The 19,262-nt window shown below is 37.5% G+C and overlaps 1 protein-coding gene across 1 annotated transcript in view; it reads left to right on the top strand.

Moving 5' to 3' along the window:
• LOC107599474 (neurocan core protein-like) overlaps positions 1 to 6,731 on the top strand; it is a 96,541-nt gene extending 89,810 nt beyond the window's left edge. Inside the window, exons 12-13 of the mRNA XM_016291070.1 lie at positions 5,400 to 5,582; positions 5,666 to 6,731. Of these exons, the coding sequence (XP_016146556.1) occupies positions 5,400 to 5,582; positions 5,666 to 5,784 (302 nt within the window). The 3' untranslated portion in view covers positions 5,785 to 6,731. The remainder of the gene's footprint in view (positions 1 to 5,399; positions 5,583 to 5,665) is intronic.
• The last annotated feature ends 12,531 nt before the right edge of the window (positions 6,732 to 19,262 follow it).

The raw sequence follows: 19,262 nt of genomic DNA, 5'->3' as shown, positions 1-19,262 counted from the left end.
AAACAACTATCTTCACATAAACCCATTATAATAAATGTCATATTTAGCCACCTGTTCCCTTCAATAAGTAGGAAATATACAGAAATTGAATAAAGTTGTCAAACACTAAACTCTAAACTAAATATAGATGAATCCTTAAAGCTACAGGAGTCGTTGATTTCCTCTTTTTTCTTTTGTTCTTTGATGAACAGACATCACAGCAGCTGGGTTAATAGGTTATTTAGGTGCTGTTTCTTTAAGAGCTGCCGCTGCTGAAAATGTCGCGGATCTGACACGCATCCTATTTTCTCACAACACTTTACCTTTTCTGACCCACTTCAGGTCTTAAAGTCTCTACTAATGAGCTGACGAGTTCAATCGGTTCCCCCTAATATTTAATCATTGACTATAGCCATTCAACGTTACAGTATACCTGAGAGCTATCAAATTGAACATTTATTAGACTTTAAAAAAACAACTATCTTCACATAAACCCATTATAATAAATGTCATATTTAGCCACCTGTTCCCTTCAATAAGTAGGAAATATACAGAAATTGAATAAAGTTGTCAAACACTAAACTCTAAACTAAATATAGATGAATCCTTAAAGCTACAGGAGTCGTTGATTTCCTCTTTTTTCTTTTGTTCTTTGATGAACAGACATCACAGCAGCTGGGTTAATAGGTTATTTAGGTGCTGTTTCTTTAAGAGCTGCCGCTGCTGAAAATGTCGCGGATCTGACACGCATCCTATTTTCTCACAACACTTTACCTTTTCTGACCCACTTCAGGTCTTAAAGTCTCTACTAATGAGCTGACGAGTTCAATCGGGTGTGTTAGATGAGGGAGACAGTGCTGGGCTGCTCCAGGATAGTTATGAAAACCACTGCATTTCAGAGACATATCCTTAAATGTAACTCATAAATAACAAATACTTACATGCATGCACAGTTTTAAGGCAGCTTTAATCGCCTTTTTGCTAACTTCATGACTTAACTGACGACATAACTATGACATTGCATGCTTTAATATGAAATGATATAGGCTACAGCGCTCGCCACCACAGGACAGGACAGGAAAATTGTTTTTTTACTGACATATGGCCTGACAATATCTCATCTGACCGCAGTTCACTGTTGTTCTACTGAAGCTCCCTTGTCACCTGTACCTTTTCCGTGCTTGTTGACTATATATATATATATGTTTATATACGTATGTGGACCTGTTTTCCGGTTGGGCCTTGTGAACCCAAAGTGTCTCTTTAGATCTTTCTAGGGCAAATGGACTAGACTGATGTTCATAATTTCTCAAAAAATCTTCAAATACACATATACATTAGCATGGTTATTGTAATGTTGTCCACAGATTTTTATCGATGGTGTGCTTGTTCAGTTTTGAGCAAACAGTCATATGGCTGGCACATATACACAGCACAGCCAGCTGTCATTTGCAAGGCCACCTGGGAAACATTTTCAACTACCCCCACCACCTGCCTCGCTGTCCCCTTTTGTCCATCAGCCCTCCCCCAGTCATCCTATCATTCAAACTGTCACCGCTATTGATCATGCAATCCCTCCAGCCCGGGCTTAATACAATAATACAATCCCTTAAGAACAGCGAGCAATAGACAGTCACATGATATTAACTCATATACTGTATGTGCTTTAAACAGACATTCAACATTATCTGCCGGTATGTTTCTCTCATGATGTAATAGTTTTTATGCTGAGCTCCAGATTTTGCTGGAGGTAAAGATGCCTGAATCCAGAGTGTTGAGCACAAACCTCAGAGTGATCCTGACTCAGTTGAAGAACCCCTGTCTGTGTCTGTGTTATTGAATCACCTTGGCTTTTGCCTGCCAGCTTTGATATTTGTATGATTGAGGTGAGACACATCCTGGGGCATTCTGTGCGGTCTGGTCAACATGATAGCGCTACGATAAACCTCTTTCTTTTGTCCTTTGCAAAAACGCTTCAACTTGCAGTTGGAATGTAAAAAGGAAATCTGTTATCAGTCACTTCATATGTGCAAAGTAACCTTCCGCATATGGCATAAGCTATATAAACAACAAATTTAAAAGTAAGGCAAATTTTAAATATTGGAATTATATATTTTAGTTTTAGAATTAAAGTATATAATTTATTAAATTCATTAATAAAACAAAAAAAATAATTATTATATTTAATTACTAAATTAATAAATTTATTAATTTAATAAAATCAATATTAATTTTTTTACATTGAATGTTTTATTTTATTAATGCATATATATATATATATATATATATATACAAATTTTTTGTTAGAATTTATAATTGAAAAGAAAAAAAATATATATAAATATTATAGGGATGCCCCGATACTGCACTCCTGTACTTGTACTCATACTCATTAAAATGCCCCGATACCAAAAGCCTCTACCACACAATGTGAATAGTGCTGTGTCCAGACATAAAATTGTATTGTTGTTGAAGGCCATGTCGTGAAGGCACTGTGTGATTCGTTGTGAAAGCGAAACTACTTTGTTTGGCCTTCCAAAAGAGGACGATATCTGCTTCGTCATGCCTGGAGCTGATCCGTGCTGGTTGCTGAGGAAATACATCAACTTTGCACTGTGGATCGCCGGATCGGCTTTCACCGTGGGTGAAGCGGAGTCCAGCCCAGGGTCGTCACATGTGGTTGCCGCAAGCCCACCGGCCTCTCCTTCATCGAATCCGCCGCCTCTGCTCACTCTAGCCCTCCGGCCGTTCCTCACTTTATCCCCCGGCCTCTGCTCACTCTAGGCCGCCGCTGCTCACCCCACCGTGTGTGACGCTGTGTTTCGTTGTGAAAGCGAAACTACTTATAAATCCATTTTGATTAATTTGAGTAAAAATGTGTTTTCTTTACCAAGAAAGTGGCAAGATGAAAACCACTATTTTCTGTTTAAAAACTTTCACATAGCATCTATAGGCTATAATAACATAAAAAATTCAAATCCAGATTTTGATTTTCAAAAATTTATTATAAAATGTTATTATTTTTTTCCCTAAATGCAATAAATCCATGACACTTTTTTTTTCTTCAAAATGCAATAATCCATTGAATCAATATAAAAGTTATTTTTCATATCGAAACTGTTGAAAATACACAACATAGTAAGTTGATCCACATATGACAGCCTCTGAACTTGGTCAATACATATCTTAAATGCAGGCACTGGACTAAAAATACATTCAATCAGTCATCACTCCCAAAATGAATTCAGCGGGTCATCTTGTTAATGCTATAAATTAATTACAACAATAAAAGAAAATTTCATCACGAACAACAATATCCCATTAAACCACAGAAATTCCAAAATGACATTTCCCTTACATTCGACTTCCAAAAGTGCATTCATCTTTGCCATGTTACATTTATTTAGTTGATTAGTACTATAGCCTACGCTGTATTAACAAAAACATTAATGGCATTAATAAAAACACTTACACTGACAAGCTACACAATATCACGTTCATAATCGAATGTGACTCGTTCATGCGATTATGAACGTGATATAGCAGTGATCTATGGCGCTGTGTATTAAATTCCGCTCCATCTGAAAGCACATGATGGAGATTTACTATTAATCACAGAACCGGCTTTACTGATGAGATGCACATGACAATCACATGTGATTTATCGTGCAGCCCTAAGTTTGTTTGTTGATCACAAAGTACAAAATAGATGAGGAAATCTAGGAAGCCGGGTGTATTCAAAGCGTCGCCATTACTGTCTAGAGTAATGTCTTTGTTTGTTTGTTTTTTTATTAAACTTTTTAAAACTTTTAAAATAATATATTTGTTAGATATATTTTTCCTTCTCAGTGAAAATCTAGAATAGAATAAAGAATAAAGTGACATTCATACAATTTTAACCATTTTAACCAGTTGTCCAAATACTTTTTGAGGCCAGTGTATCTAAGTGTACAGTGTATCCAGGATTGAGATTTTATGGTCTATTATTTATTTATGATTTATTGTTGAATCAGAGCGCAGCTTGTGTGGATTGAGGACAGCTGCTGAGTGCATGAACGAGTGTTTTTAAGTGTGACATTTGCCTCCTGTCCTCATCCTAGAAGGTTATACCTCTTTCTCTCCAGACAAAGAAACTCCCCTCCAAAAAAACGTGTACAACAAAACTCATCAGGCTTACAAGAAGCCGCTGACTTGCCAGATGAATTCCAGCTCATACCATCACTGATTAGGTGCCAATTCCTGCCCGTACTGAGCGACAGATAACCTGCAGTTCCTTCCCAGAATTGATTTGATTCTGAAAGTGCCATGAAATTCTGCAAGGATGTTAATGGCACGACTTGCTCTGGAGCGTTTGATAAAGAAAATCTTACTTGAAGGGGAAAAGCTAAACTGCCAAGGCCATAAAGTCTGCCAGAGTGAAGACATTAAACACTCAAATCACAGGTCAGCTTTATGATGTTTCGCTGCAAATGAACAACCTGAGGTGATTATAGTGTGCAGCTTTGGATTACAGGTTTGCTGCTCAGAGAGTATGAATGTATGGGGAGCCGTATACCACAGGCTAATTGATTGTGCCTGCACCCCGATTGGTTCCCTGCAGTGTTTACTGGCCCACCGCAACAAAAGAACAGGCCGACTCCTGCATCTTCAGTCAAGCGATACGCTGAGTTTCAGCTCCAAGGGCGCCACCTAATGAAAGAAAAAAGAGCTGCAAACCTGTTTAATTAGATAAATCACTTTGAGGCACAGCTGTAGAAGAGTGTGTCTCTAGGCTGTGGCGCTTTACAGCAGGGAATGCAGTTCATTTTTCATGCACCATGCCTGCTATGTCTAGAGAAAAGGATTTCGCTAAGATAGAAATCTTGAACATGCAACCGCATTTGAAACCCATGAAATAAGAATAAACTAACATTAATATTATTAATGTATTCAATGAAAAAAAGTATAGTATAATTGATTTTATCTATCAGGAATAGATTGGATTTTTTTTTTAAATAGGAAAGACAAAAAATGGGATCTATTTGACTTTGGTTGATTGATTGATTGATCATCTAACCCTCATTTAAATGTCAAGTTTTAAAAACACTCTCATTACACTGTTAAATGTAATCTTTCACAAATTTCAAAATTAATAACTATTTTCATAATGTTGTGATGTTTAAGTTCACTTTGTACCATTTAAAACTGTTGATTTTAGTTTTCAATGTTTTATTTTTTTATCTTATTTAAAGTAATATAGCCATTGATAATCGGTTATCAGCTACATCTTTGAAAAATAATAATCATATCTGACAGAATTTCAATAACGCTGCATCATTTCCAAGAACATATACTGTATTAAGAATGTATGTTGATTCATTTGATATTGATTCAAGATTTATTTATGTTTTTGTAATCCTACATTATTGTCTTTTTTGCAGTACTTTGTGGAGCTCCGCCCTCCGTGGACAACGCTTTCTTGATTGGTCGGAAGCGTTCGCATTATGACATACACTCTGTAGTGCGTTACCAGTGTGGTGACGGTTTCCTCCTGCGCCACATTCCCACCATCAAGTGTCGTGCCAATGGCAAATGGGACCGACCCAAGATCATCTGTACGAAGTGTGAGTACCCCGATTTTATTCTCTAAATGTCAATATCGAGAACCAAATAGCCAGATTCATTCACATTTTTTTTGTATCCTCAGCAAGGAGATCTCACCGCTACAGACGCCACCACCACAAGTCCCACCACGAGCGCAGAAAGCACAAGAGGCACGGTTCAGGTGGTCATCGAGGTCAACAGGAGGGTCACGGCCATTTCTAACCAAATAATCCCCTCCTTTCGGCCAGCCTTTCACCTAAACCTCCTTATCTTTGATATCCGACAGCTTTTCACCTTTCCCCTTCTCGTCTGGCTCAGTCTACCCTCTTTATGATCAGAGGGGGCACTGCTGGACCTCACAAGGACTATAACAATTTTACTTTTCGGTCTCTTTATCTGTTAATGTTACATCTCATTTTAGTGGATCCATCATGAAGAAAGTTCTTTCGTGCATTCAATGTAGAAAATACTCTAGGTAACTGTTTATGTATTTTTACATAAGCATTAATTGAGCGGGTGGGTTGGTAATACATGTAAATATTGTATTTCATTTCAAAATGCAGGATCAAATCAAATCAGCCAGGAAATGCTTGGGATTGGTTAGCTTATGCAGTATTTCTTGACCGTTTTGACATTGGTTTGCTCTTTGTAAGACATTAACCTAATTTATACATTATTTCTGAGTATTTATGTGTTTTGAGTTGAGCGGAGTGGTGTTCATCTGGATTTTACATGAAAATTAAATCGCACTCATGTCATTCCAAACCCGTATGATTTTATTTCTTCCGTCAAACACAAAATGACATGAGCGACTGGCAGCAGGAGATGTCAAGTTTAAAAATGGTGAAAAACACCATGAAAGTAGTTGTGCACTGCACTTGACGTCTTCTGAAACCGTACAATTGATTTGTGCGTAAAACAGACTGAAGTTATGTATAATCAAAAGTTGTTATTCTATTGTAGCTTTCACAGAAACATGACATTTAATCTCATTGATGTCAAACTGGCAACTTGATGACGAACAAGATTTCAGATCTATGTTAGTTTGCTTTTTTTGTGAATAATCGTTTAATTCTTGCATTTTCAAGTCTCAAGTCTAGTTTATTTATAGAGCACTTTCCACTACAAGGCAGACCAAATGACTGTACAGTTAAAAAAATACAAATAAAAATAAGAAAATAACAAAAAGACAAAAATCAATAACAGAAAAAATTTAAGAAAACAACAACATCAAAGAGAAAATAAAACAAAGTACAACTTTCACCAAATTTCAACAAGTAAAAGTCATAGAGAACAAGTATGTTTTCAAACGAGATTTAAAAATGTCAATTGAAGGTACAGATCTGATGTCAGGTAGAAGGGTATTCCACAGTCTTGGACCAGCAATGGAAAATGCCCGATCCTTTAGTTTTCAGGCGGGTTTTCGGAATTGAGAGTAGTAAACAATTAAGTGATCTTTGAGGTCTACAAGAATTCATATGAATCAGATTCATAATATATTCTGGGGCCATACCATGGACAGCTTTATCGACGTAGAGCAACACCTTATAAAGAATCTGATATATAACTAGAAGCCAGTGCAGCTTTTCCAAAACTAGTGTAATATTGTTTTCTTTGTGCTAGTGAGGAGCCTTGCAGCTACATTCTGGACCAATTGCAATTTTCAAATAAGAGATTGGCTTACTCTCAAATAAGGTGCATTACAATAATCCAAGCAGGAGGAGATAAATGGTAATCTCAAGATCAAAAGATTAAAGAAAAAAATATAACATTTTTGCAATAGTCCTCAACTGAATAAAGCAATTTTTCGCCACACATTTAATCTAATCATCAAATGTTAGTGCTAAGTCAAAGATTACGCCCAGATTCCTTATTGCCTTAAGGGCAGCAAGAATAAAGAAAACAGAATAGGCCCCAAAATGGAGCCCTTAGGAACTCCACAGTCAATAGAAACTAGTGTAAGAGAATTCCCCAAACCTCACAAAAAAGAAGAAAGCCATTTTAAAACAGTCCCTCGCGGGCCCACAACATGCTCTAATTGCTCAATGAGAACATCGTGATCTATTAAATCATAAGCTGCACTAAGGTTGAGCATAAATAAAGCTCCTCAACTACCAGAGTCCCCAATGAGTAACAAATCATTGGTAACCCGTAATTAAGCTGATTCGGTGCTATGTCCTGCCCTGAAAGCAGACTGACAAACATCTAGCACATCATTCTTAGCCAAAAAAGAACTCAACTGTGTTAGAACCAGGGTTGCAAAGGGGTGGAAAATTTCCGGTAAATTTCCGGAAACTTTCCAAAAATTGCTGGAATATACCAAAAAATCCTGGAAAGTTTCCAAAATTTCTGGAATATTTCAGAAATTTACTGGAAATTTTCCACCTTTTTGCAACCCTATTTAGAACCACTTTGTCCAATATTTTTGAAATACGAGGCAGCTTTGAAATTGGCTAGTAATTTGTGAAATCCAAAGGATCCAAAGCAGACTTCTTGAGAAGATGCTGAACAGCTGCTTGCTTAAGATGTGATGGAAAAATACCTGTAGAAAGACTACAATTCACAATTGATGCAATACTGGGTCCAATAAAATCAGCTGTCTCACCAAGCAAACGTGAGGGCAAAACATCACAACTGGATGCTGAATGTTTCAATCTAGCAATCGAGTTTGTGTTTCCTCACACAAACTTATCAAATATATCGAGAAGAAGAATATAGCACACATATATTCATGCAAACCACTTTTATGATATTTTTCTGGTGTGTTTTGTCATTTTAGGAGCTGTTACAGCCCCAGTTTCCACTGGAAAAGAGCAGCTTGGACACTGCAAAGTATCTTATTTTCTGCTCCACAGACAAAAGAAGGTAATACGGGTTTGAAACGACATGAGCGTAAATAAACGATGACAGATGTTTCATTTTTGGGGTCAAACTATTCCTTTAAGTTCTTAACAGCCTTTAACTAGTTGTTACGCAGATATATTTCAACCCTTGTGTAAAGATTTCCTATCTTTCAGAGGTATTGACTTTGAGTGACTTGACAAGAATTAATTAGATGAAATGTGCCACTGTAAAATCCCCCCTACTTGTGGTCCCTCCATCTGTTATTGATGGTCTGTGTCATGATCTCTCACTTTCTCACCCACAGAGGAGAAATTGTCCTGTCAGAGCCTGTCGGCGAGAAAAAGAGCGAGAATTAGAGGGAAGGAAAGAGAGGTTCGACTTGCTAGTCTTAATTGCACTTGACCTCATATACGCCATAGCAAACCGAGCTGGTGACAAGGTACTTTTAACAGCCTTGGGGGTCGTTGCACCCATAATTAGCTTCTCGAAGTAGCACACTTAAGGAAGCAAAACATCACAACTGGATGCTGAATGTTTCAATCTAGCAATCGAGTTTGTGTTTCCTCACACAAACTTATCAAATATATCGAGAAGAAGAATATAGCACACATATATTCATGCAAACCACTTTTATGATATTTTTCTGGTGTGTTTTGTCATTTTAGGAGCTGTTACAGCCCCAGTTTCCACTGGAAAAGAGCAGCTTGGACACTCTGCAAAGTATCTTATTTTCTGCTCCACAGACAAAAGAAGGTAATACGGGTTTGAAACGACATGAGCGTAAATAAACGATGACAGACGTTTCATTTTTGGGGTCAAACTATTCCTTTAAGTTCTTAACAGCCTTTAACTAGTTGTTACGCAGATATATTTCAACCCTTGTGTAAAGATTTCCTATCTTTCAGAGGTATTGACTTTGAGTGACTTGACAAGAATTAATTAGATGAAATGTGCCACTGTAAAATCCCCCCTACTTGTGGTCCCTCCATCTGTTATTGATGGTCTGTGTCATGATCTCTCACTTTCTCACCCACAGAGGAGAAATTGTCCTGTCAGAGCCTGTCGGCGAGAAAAAGAGCGAGAATTAGAGGGAAGGAAAGAGAGGTTCGACTTGCTAGTCTTAATTGCACTTGACCTCATATACGCCATAGCAAACCGAGCTGGTGACAAGGTACTTTTAACAGCCTTGGGGGTCGTTGCACCCATAATTAGCTTCTCGAAGTAGCACACTTAAGGAAGAAATAAAATAAGGATGGCTACCAATAGGTGGGATGAGGATGAAAACAAAGAATCCAGATGGTGCGATATCACATACAGGTTAGATGTTAAAAGTGCTCATGGGGAAATTTCAGAGGCAGTGATACCTCCAGCACTAAAGATCAGGAGGTTAAAAAGGAAAGGCTCATGCAGAAAAAAGCCAGTTGAGAGGCAGCATTTGGCCTTCTGTTCTCTTTAGAGCAAAATATGTGGTCTGGGCTCACTGTGGTTTCCAAAAGCACACTTTTTTTCTTCCCTACCAGGTGCGTGTCCTGTTTTTCAAAGAGTACTGCGACTGCTGACTCAAAAATGAGCACTGCTCCTTATTCTCTGCCCTCTCTTCCTTACCTTAAAAAAGGGCAGACTCTTTCTTTTTTTACACCGCATTTCTCTAATGCTGGGGTTTGTGTATGCTTATCTCTCCCTGTTCCTCTCTCAATTTCCCCGTGAGATTGCAAATGTAGCCCAGTTTTCCACCCACTTCTTTTCAACATCAGCGTTGCCTCTTCTTTCCTTCTCTACCTTTATCCACCAGTTTTTAATGAAATAGCCCAAAATTCAGAGAGGATGAAAATCCAATTTGTCTTAATATCTGAACAATTCATCTTTTTGTTCCAAGAAAACTTAATTAATGTTGAGGTTATTGGCACTTATTTCTGATAAAGCAATTGACTTCACGAAAAGGATTATTTTATTTTTGAAGTTCAGTCAAAACCAGAGGAATGTGTATTTGTAATAAATTCACTTACTTAAATTGCTATAATTTTGAAGTATAATTTATGATTTTTATTCATTTAATAATTTAATTTTGCATTATTTGTATTATATGTACTGTATATATGTGTGTTGATCATTTATTTTGAGAATTTAAAAAAAGATATAAAATATTATTTAAGTATTTGCATTTCGGTAATAGTAATTTCAAAGGAAAGTGTGGTTAATTTTCTTGAAATGCAAAACAAAATCTACATCCTTAAAGCAAAATATCAACTTTTTTTCTTTTGATTTTCGGGTGAATAATGATCTGTTCTGGGCAGGTTTCGTACAATTCATTCTAATGCCCATGCATGATTTGCATCGAACCAGTGTTATGCAATTTGTCTGTCAAAACTGCAGTCTCGTTCTGATACCCAGTATCCTAATAATCCATATTAGCTGCTAATGTACCTTTATATCACACTAATAGCTCTTTACAGCCCTCAGCTGAGGCTAGCGAAGGAAGGCAGATGGCTAACAATGTGGCAATGTAATTGCGAGCCTTGATTATGAAAATGAACCTCTAAACAAAGAATGTTCACAGCTGTCTTTTAGCAGGCATTCTGAAGAACTATAAGAGGCAGCTGCAGGATTTTCTTGTGGCAAGTTTTCTGACTAATTGCCACAGAGCAATTGCTGTCCCAGAGGTTGTTAGGCTAGCTGCGCCACCCCTTTGTAGCTACATTCGTGGAACATATTCTTATTTAGGCTTGTTTGCATGACTCATTCAGCCAGATTTGTCGAGTTTCTTGCAAACAGAATATGCAAAATACTTTCGCACTAGTCTCCGACGCTTTGTTTGTTATCTGCCGCTGCAGCCAAGAATGGCATTTTTCCATTTACTCCATATTGATACAATGCTCACGTTGTATCGAGATGTTAACCTTGTTCTTTTCGTATTTACATGATTGTTGGAGGTAAAGAGGAACCTGCAGAGGTGAGACAGGAGCACAATGTCCTCTGTTTAATCAGGACTGCAGGTAACACGCCACATCCATCATCACCTTCCGGACTATCGCGGAAAGAGTAGCACATTTGAATTTTTAGTGTGTTATCTTCGTCTGTTGAAAATGTCTTTGATTGGACGGTGTCAGAAAGGGAATTACCATGATAAAGAAGCCAGTTCAGCCACCGGTGGCAGTGGGGATTTTTCTGGAAATCACTGCTGCTTAGTATATTTAACCCAAACCTCCGGCTTTCCCTGTTCACCTAAACCGTGCTTACATAGTCTGCCCTTTACCTCATATAAATCTCTACTGGCACATAATCTTATCTGTAAATTCCATCCCAGCCGGCTGTCTTATCATTACAGACAACTTTGTCATGCACGTGGTTCTTTTGATGATAGCACTGTTGGAGAGGACCTTAAAGAAGACTCTATGATACCGATTAATATGGTTGGGTCTTTAGATTTACAGTACATTAATATCAATTTGGACTATGAGGTTCCAGGATTTTTGTTCCTCTTATGAATATGTTTATCTGAATTTTTGTTTACTTTTCAGAAACAAGCATTTGAGACTTTTCCTGTATATTTGAAAGCTCTTATTTCTATTTATTTATTATTTGTTGGCTTGAAGGGCACCCTGGCGTTATTAATGACCCAGCATTCCCTGCTGTTGCAAGCAGTAAATTCATTCCTTTGGCAGTAGCAAAACATCCTTGTGACAAAACCATAAAATCTTTTGACGCCACTCCCCAGCTCGGTGATGTACATACTTCTTGATGTGTTCTTCTCATATTTTTATGAATGTATTTATTTATTTTTCACTTTTTAAAAATGAAATCTGGATGTGTTTGTTGCTTAGAGTCCCTGGACCTCAGTCACACAGGCTAACTCTCCATTCTCCGAACCTAGGCAGAAAACAATACTGCTGCTACATCAAACATCAAACACCATCTTCTACATTGAGATACTGTTGTTTTTTTAAAGCATTTCCTTTACCGGGATGACCCGAGTCAGGCTGTGTGAATGTGGTCCATGTGTGTTATTCAGTATTTATTGATGTTCTTATGAATTCTAGTTCTGTCATTGTATTATATTCTTTACCGAACAAGTGGTCAATTAAAAACATTGGATGGGATCGGTAGTACCGTTGAATTGGTCATATATTTTGCAGTTGTTTTTATTGCAAATTACACATTATTATGGGTTTTTGTCATTAACTAAATAGTTACACCTCAAAAATGTTGTTCCAAACCTGCATGACTATTTTCTCCGTAGAACACAAAAGGAGACATTTTGAAGAACGTTTATGCTGCTCTTTTCCATACAATTTACGTATATAGTAACCAAGAAAGCCATCAGGTTTGGAATGACATGAGGGTAAGTGATGCTAGAATTTACATTTATAGATGAACTATCCCTTTAAGATAAAGTTTTAACAAACGTAGACCCTTAAACAACAGGTAATCATTAAAACTCAAGGGCCTTACAAGTTACAGATAATTTTATGGTCATCAATAAAATTTGAAGTAGTTTGGTTTAACCAGGATAGATTTGTCAGCATCTTATTTGCTGCCACAATCTTTTTTGTTTTGTTTTGTTTAATCTTTCATTTTCCCTCCATCAGTGGGCTCAGGTTCTTATCCATTGACTCACAAGAAGTGTGTGGTGAATAATTCATACACACCGTGTATCTCTGACTACCTCTGCTTTATCTGTTCATGTCAGATTCAAGGTCTTTGATGTTCCATCCTCGCACTGAGGAGCGAGACATTGTAAATATTCCTGTATCTGCTCCTGTATGGAGCTATGATTCTCACGTTTAATAAACAGGCGAGATCAAGACTCAGAAGAGCACGGAAATGCAACAGAACAAGGTGTTAGTCAGGCAATATCAAAGATTTTTATTCATCCAGACATACAATTTAAAAATGAATTACTTGTGTAATGAAAAAGCACCCTGTTGAGATCAACCGTTTCACCTCAAAGAGGTCGAATCTTTCCATAAGCGCAGCTCTTAAATGTACAGTTCACCCCAAAATGTAAATTATGTCATTATTTACGAACCTACATGTTATTTTTTTTCCACAAAGGGACAGTTCATAGCTCAGAAAATACAAATGTGTGGTCCATGTGACTTATTCACTATATTCCAAGTCTTCTGAAGTCATACAATAGTTTTATATGAGGAAGAGGATTTAAAAGCATATTTCAATCATGACAACTCTCGGAACATTTTAGCATGGTGATGTATATATGACAATGTTAATGTATTTGGTCTTGGCGGAACAGATCTGCTACGCTGCTGCTGAATTGCTGCTGCTGTTGGTTATTGCTGTAGTTGTAGATTATTGCTGCTGCTGCAAGCAAGCACAGGAACTTGCTACTGCCAATGCATATGGCGAGACGGTGCCATGAGTATTTAAGACATACTGCTGCTGCACAAATAGCATATAAAATAACCCATAGCAGATCTATACAGGTGGAGCTGGGGAAGGTGGAGGGTTTCAGAGAACTCTGAAAGCGCGCTGCAGGAATCTCAAGTGAATGCTAGCCAGCCATATAAATGCAAGGCAGTAAGCTCATTGGCTGCATATGCAGCATGAACCAATCAGTTTGTGCCAAGTCGTTTAATTCTCTGAATATCATCAGTTACGTTAACATCCCGTCAGAATGCGCCATCTAGAGTTTCATGACTGAACTATATATTTCATCCAAATATGAAAATTGTCATAATTTACTCAGCCTCAAGTTATTCCAAACCTATAAGACTTCCAGTCATCTTCAAATCACAAATGAATATATTTTTAATGAGACCTGAGAGATTTCTGTTCTTTTATATATACAGAATATACAGAATTTTCATTTTTGGGTAAGTTGCTATGCCTTGGAAAAGAACAAAGTGAACTCACAAAAGTTCAGCAATATACCAATTTTCTATGTGATCATGTTAAAAAAACAACATTGTTTGGGTTTAAAATAACGTGAGGGTGAGTAAATGACAAAATATAAATTTTTGGGTGCACTCTTCCTTTAAATTTATTAGGCCAGTTTAACCGTTAAAACTCCATGAGCTACTCTGATTTGAATAAATTCCAAGCTACTTTAATTTCGCAGCTGTAGTGGGAGATCTTTCTGCCCAGCTGATCTGCATGTGATAGACTCTCGCGGTGTTCCAAGGGCACGCTGTCCTCATTAGACACCAAGCTGTGGAATCTAGTTAGTGTTGCTCTTAAGATGACCTAGGCATTTTTCCAACTGCAAAAACACATTCCTGTTTTACTGTGGAGCTTTCTTTTGAACCAGTTACTATTCTTGGAGGGATATGAATTTGAAGAAGCATAAGCCCACTTTTTTTCGTCCAATAACTTTTTCGCTGACTGAAGCTAAGTGTGCTAATAGCATCTGAATCGGATTTGCTTTCTCGCTGTAAACCAACAGCATTTTGAAAAATTGTGACAGGCAACTATTTTCACACTCATTCGGGAAATGCATTTATTTTGTTGCCATATTAGCATCGTGAGTCAGTGTTAAGGTTAATTCCTATTCTTAACTTCATTTATCATTCCAGTAGGTAAATTGATGAATACACAAGGTCTGCTAAGCCTTTGCAATAGCCGCATTTAACAGGATAATGATGTTTGTGCAGATGGTGGCTGAGTCCTTAGCTGCTAATCGCTTTTTAAAGTACTGCAGGATGCAAAGCAGGCCAAAAAAATTTGTTGCAGACAAATAAAAACATCCTTCTGCTCAAGTCCATCTGGGCTGGTGAGTCCCAGTGTAACTTTGTTGTGGGTCTACGGTTGATGATCCGAAAATCTTCCTTCAGTAAGCAGCTTAGCGCATCTTCAGTTCAACAGGATTTCCATGCATTGGTGGCTTCGGACATAGCTAGTCTATCAGAGTCCTCTTACTTCTAGTCTCACTCCAATTGGGCGGTGCTGCCGTGCTTCAGGGAAGAGCTCAACCTTCATGGCTCGGAAGGACCACGTTTTAGTGTTTCATAAAGCCGGTTGTGGGTTTTATTGCTGTGGATATTGCGTCCAGTTCCCTGACTCAACCAGGGATGATGCATTCAGTCTGTGATACAGTTTTACTAAACAGAAGAAATGAACCAGAGAAGATGGCAGAGCCCCAAACACAGCTACATTACGTAATTACCACAGACCAGTGGTAGTTCAAACTTTGCCAGAGCAAACTTTTCCAGAAAGTTTGTTTTGGCAAGCTGTTTTTCGAATTCCAAACGAACTATGTTTTGGTCTCAGTTTGTTCGAAATGACATCACACTAGTTGGTTCTTCAATTTTGTTTGAAGTATATTGGGCCTTAACCCTAACCTCTAATCCCAAACTTTCAAATAATAACTTCCCTTTTAAAACCAGGCACATAGTTAATAAAGTTAAGCTTTGTTTTAGCATTGCTTTTAACTCTAAAACAAAATGCAAATCTAAAATGTCATTGGTTGATGCTAGGACCAACAAGGATTTTATTCCAAGTGTCGCTCCGTACTGTCCCCATAATGAGACACCTACTATAATCTTCTAAAATTGCATTTTGACATTACAGGTCAATTGTTGTGCATTTATTGTGTTAAAGCTTTAGTGTCTACATAATTCATTGCTTTAAACTTGTTGTAACTTTTGGGTTTAAAACTGTAGAGGCAGCTACAGTTTTGCCTCAAATTTTGACAGAAAAACCTGAAAGAGAACCATCACAACCTTTTTCTTCTGATGTGCAAAGGGTTGTTTGCCATATTAACCGAAAATGCTTAAGTGAATTCAAACTTCAAAAATCCACTTGAAAAATTATACTATTTTGGCATGCTGTTTTTAATTTCGCAGCTGTAGTGGGAGATCTTTCTGCCCAGCTGATCTGCATGTGATAGACTCTCGCGGTGTTCCAAGGGCACGCTGTCCTCATTAGACACCAAGCTGTGGAATCTAGTTAGTGTTGCTCTTAAGATGACCTAGGCATTTTTCCAACTGCAAAAACACATTCCTGTTTTACTGTGGAGCTTTCTTTTGAACCAGTTACTATTCTTGGAGGGATATGAATTTGAAGAAGCATAAGCCCACTTTTTTTCGTCCAATAACTTTTTCGCTGACTGAAGCTAAGTGTGCTAATAGCATCTGAATCGGATTTGCTTTCTCGCTGTAAACCAACAGCATTTTGAAAAATTGTGACAGGCAACTATTTTCACACTCATTCGGGAAATGCATTTATTTTGTTGCCATATTAGCATCGTGAGTCAGTGTTAAGGTTAATTCCTATTCTTAACTTCATTTATCATTCCAGTAGGTAAATTGATGAATACACAAGGTCTGCTAAGCCTTTGCAATAGCCGCATTTAACAGGATAATGATGTTTGTGCAGATGGTGGCTGAGTCCTTAGCTGCTAATCGCTTTTTAAAGTACTGCAGGATGCAAAGCAGGCCAAAAAAATTTGTTGCAGACAAATAAAAACATCCTTCTGCTCAAGTCCATCTGGGCTGGTGAGTCCCAGTGTAACTTTGTTGTGGGTCTACGGTTGATGATCCGAAAATCTTCCTTCAGTAAGCAGCTTAGCGCATCTTCAGTTCAACAGGATTTCCATGCATTGGTGGCTTCGGACATAGCTAGTCTATCAGAGTCCTCTTACTTCTAGTCTCACTCCAATTGGGCGGTGCTGCCGTGCTTCAGGGAAGAGCTCAACCTTCATGGCTCGGAAGGACCACGTTTTAGTGTTTCATAAAGCCGGTTGTGGGTTTTATTGCTGTGGATATTGCGTCCAGTTCCCTGACTCAACCAGGGATGATGCATTCAGTCTGTGATACAGTTTTACTAAACAGAAGAAATGAACCAGAGAAGATGGCAGAGCCCCAAACACAGCTACATTACGTAATTACCACAGACCAGTGGTAGTTCAAACTTTGCCAGAGCAAACTTTTCCAGAAAGTTTGTTTTGGCAAGCTGTTTTTCGAATTCCAAACGAACTATGTTTTGGTCTCAGTTTGTTCGAAATGACATCACACTAGTTGGTTCTTCAATTTTGTTTGAAGTATATTGGGCCTTAACCCTAACCTCTAATCCCAAACTTTCAAATAATAACTTCCCTTTTAAAACCAGGCACATAGTTAATAAAGTTAAGCTTTGTTTTAGCATTGCTTTTAACTCTAAAACAAAATGCAAATCTAAAATGTCATTGGTTGATGCTAGGACCAACAAGGATTTTATTCCAAGTGTCGCTCCGTACTGTCCCCATAATGAGACACCTACTATAATCTTCTAAAATTGCATTTTGACATTACAGGTCAATTGTTGTGCATTTATTGTGTTAAAGCTTTAGTGTCTACATAATTCATTGCTTTAAACTTACTTTTTGTAACTTTTGGGTTTAAAACTGTAGAGGCAGCTACAGTTTTGCCTCAAATTTTGACAGAAAAACCTGAAAGAGAACCATCACAACCTTTTTCTTCTGATGTGCAAAGGGTTGTTTGCCATATTAACCGAAAATGCTTAAGTGAATTCAAACTTCAAAAATCCACTTGAAAAATTATGCTATTTTGGCATGCTGTTTTACAATATTATGATTTGGAATGCCAAGAACAATCCAGGTCCACACCAGACGTTTACCATAACCAGAAGCAGCAAATATTTCATCTGTCACATTAAACATTTAAAAGTTGGGTGTATTCTGATTGGCAGATTCTGATTCACCAGCTGAAAAAACAAATTGTTATTGAGGTAATTCCAACTATATTGTTCCTCTGTGTCATTGTTGTTGTTATAGCTGTGGTGTGGATTTCCCTACTCTTATAGAATTAAAATGATTTATAATTACAGTTATCATCTTTGGTTTGAATGGCACTTAATTCAATTTGCATATGTTTAGGGCGGATAGTGTGCAAATTGAGATGCAATGTCTTTTTTGTTCATAGCTTACCTTGCCAGCATTACTGTTGCTAGAATCTAAACATTAAAATTCACTATGTTTCTTCAGGTAGAATAAACATTTATACCACATTTTGTGTTTTTAACACAAACTGGTCATGTAACTTCCTTTCCTTCTTGAGTTGTGGTAATTCCAACTATATTGTTCCTCTGTGTCATTGTTGTTGTTATAGCTGTGGTGTGGATTTCCCTACTCTTATAGAATTAAAATGATTTATAATTACAGTTATCATCTTTGGTTTGAATGGCACTTAATTCAATTTGCATATGTTTAGGGCGGATAGTGTGCAAATTGAGATGCAATGTCTTTTTTGTTCATAGCTTACCTTGCCAGCATTACTGTTGCTAGAATCTAAACATTAAAATTCACTATGTTTCTTCAGGTAGAATAAACATTTATACCACATTTTATGTTTTTAACACAAACTGGTCATGTAACTTCCTTTCCTTCTTGAGTTGTGTTCAAGAGCTCACTGTGAATAAATGCTTTAAACAGTTGCATTAACCTTCTGCCCCTTTTCCACTTCAGACTGAGTTCTGTCAACACAGACCGGCGAGCAAAAGCAGCATGTTCACTCTTGATCTGTACCTACAGCCACTTCCAATCGGAACAAATCAGCAGGATCCTTGTTCAAAGCTTACAGGGTCTAAACAAACAGCAAACGCTCACTGTTCACTGCTGGAGGCTTATTCAACAAAGCAGAGGCTTTGTATGCACTGACTCATTACCCACTGAAATAAGCCAATCAATGCTACAAACACTTCAGCCAATTACTATGTAAAGTATTATGTACATAATACAGCATTCTCAAAGTTTACACAAGCAGAATAGCTAGACATATTAGCTCGACAAGACTGGAGTGTTTGTGTGAAGGATGCAATGAGCCAAATCATACAAATATGTTAAATTTTTATAGCTGTTTGTTCCGAAAGTCTTGTCATTGAAGATACTTCAACCACAAATAAGC

Source organism: Sinocyclocheilus grahami, unplaced genomic scaffold, assembly GCF_001515645.1.
Source record: "Sinocyclocheilus grahami isolate Dianchi unplaced genomic scaffold, SAMN03320097.WGS_v1.1 scaffold267.1, whole genome shotgun sequence".
In the NCBI taxonomy this organism is placed as follows: Eukaryota; Metazoa; Chordata; class Actinopteri; order Cypriniformes; family Cyprinidae; genus Sinocyclocheilus; species Sinocyclocheilus grahami.
The sequence above is the reverse complement of the archived record's forward strand: the minus strand, read 5'-3'. Positions and strand labels throughout refer to the sequence as shown.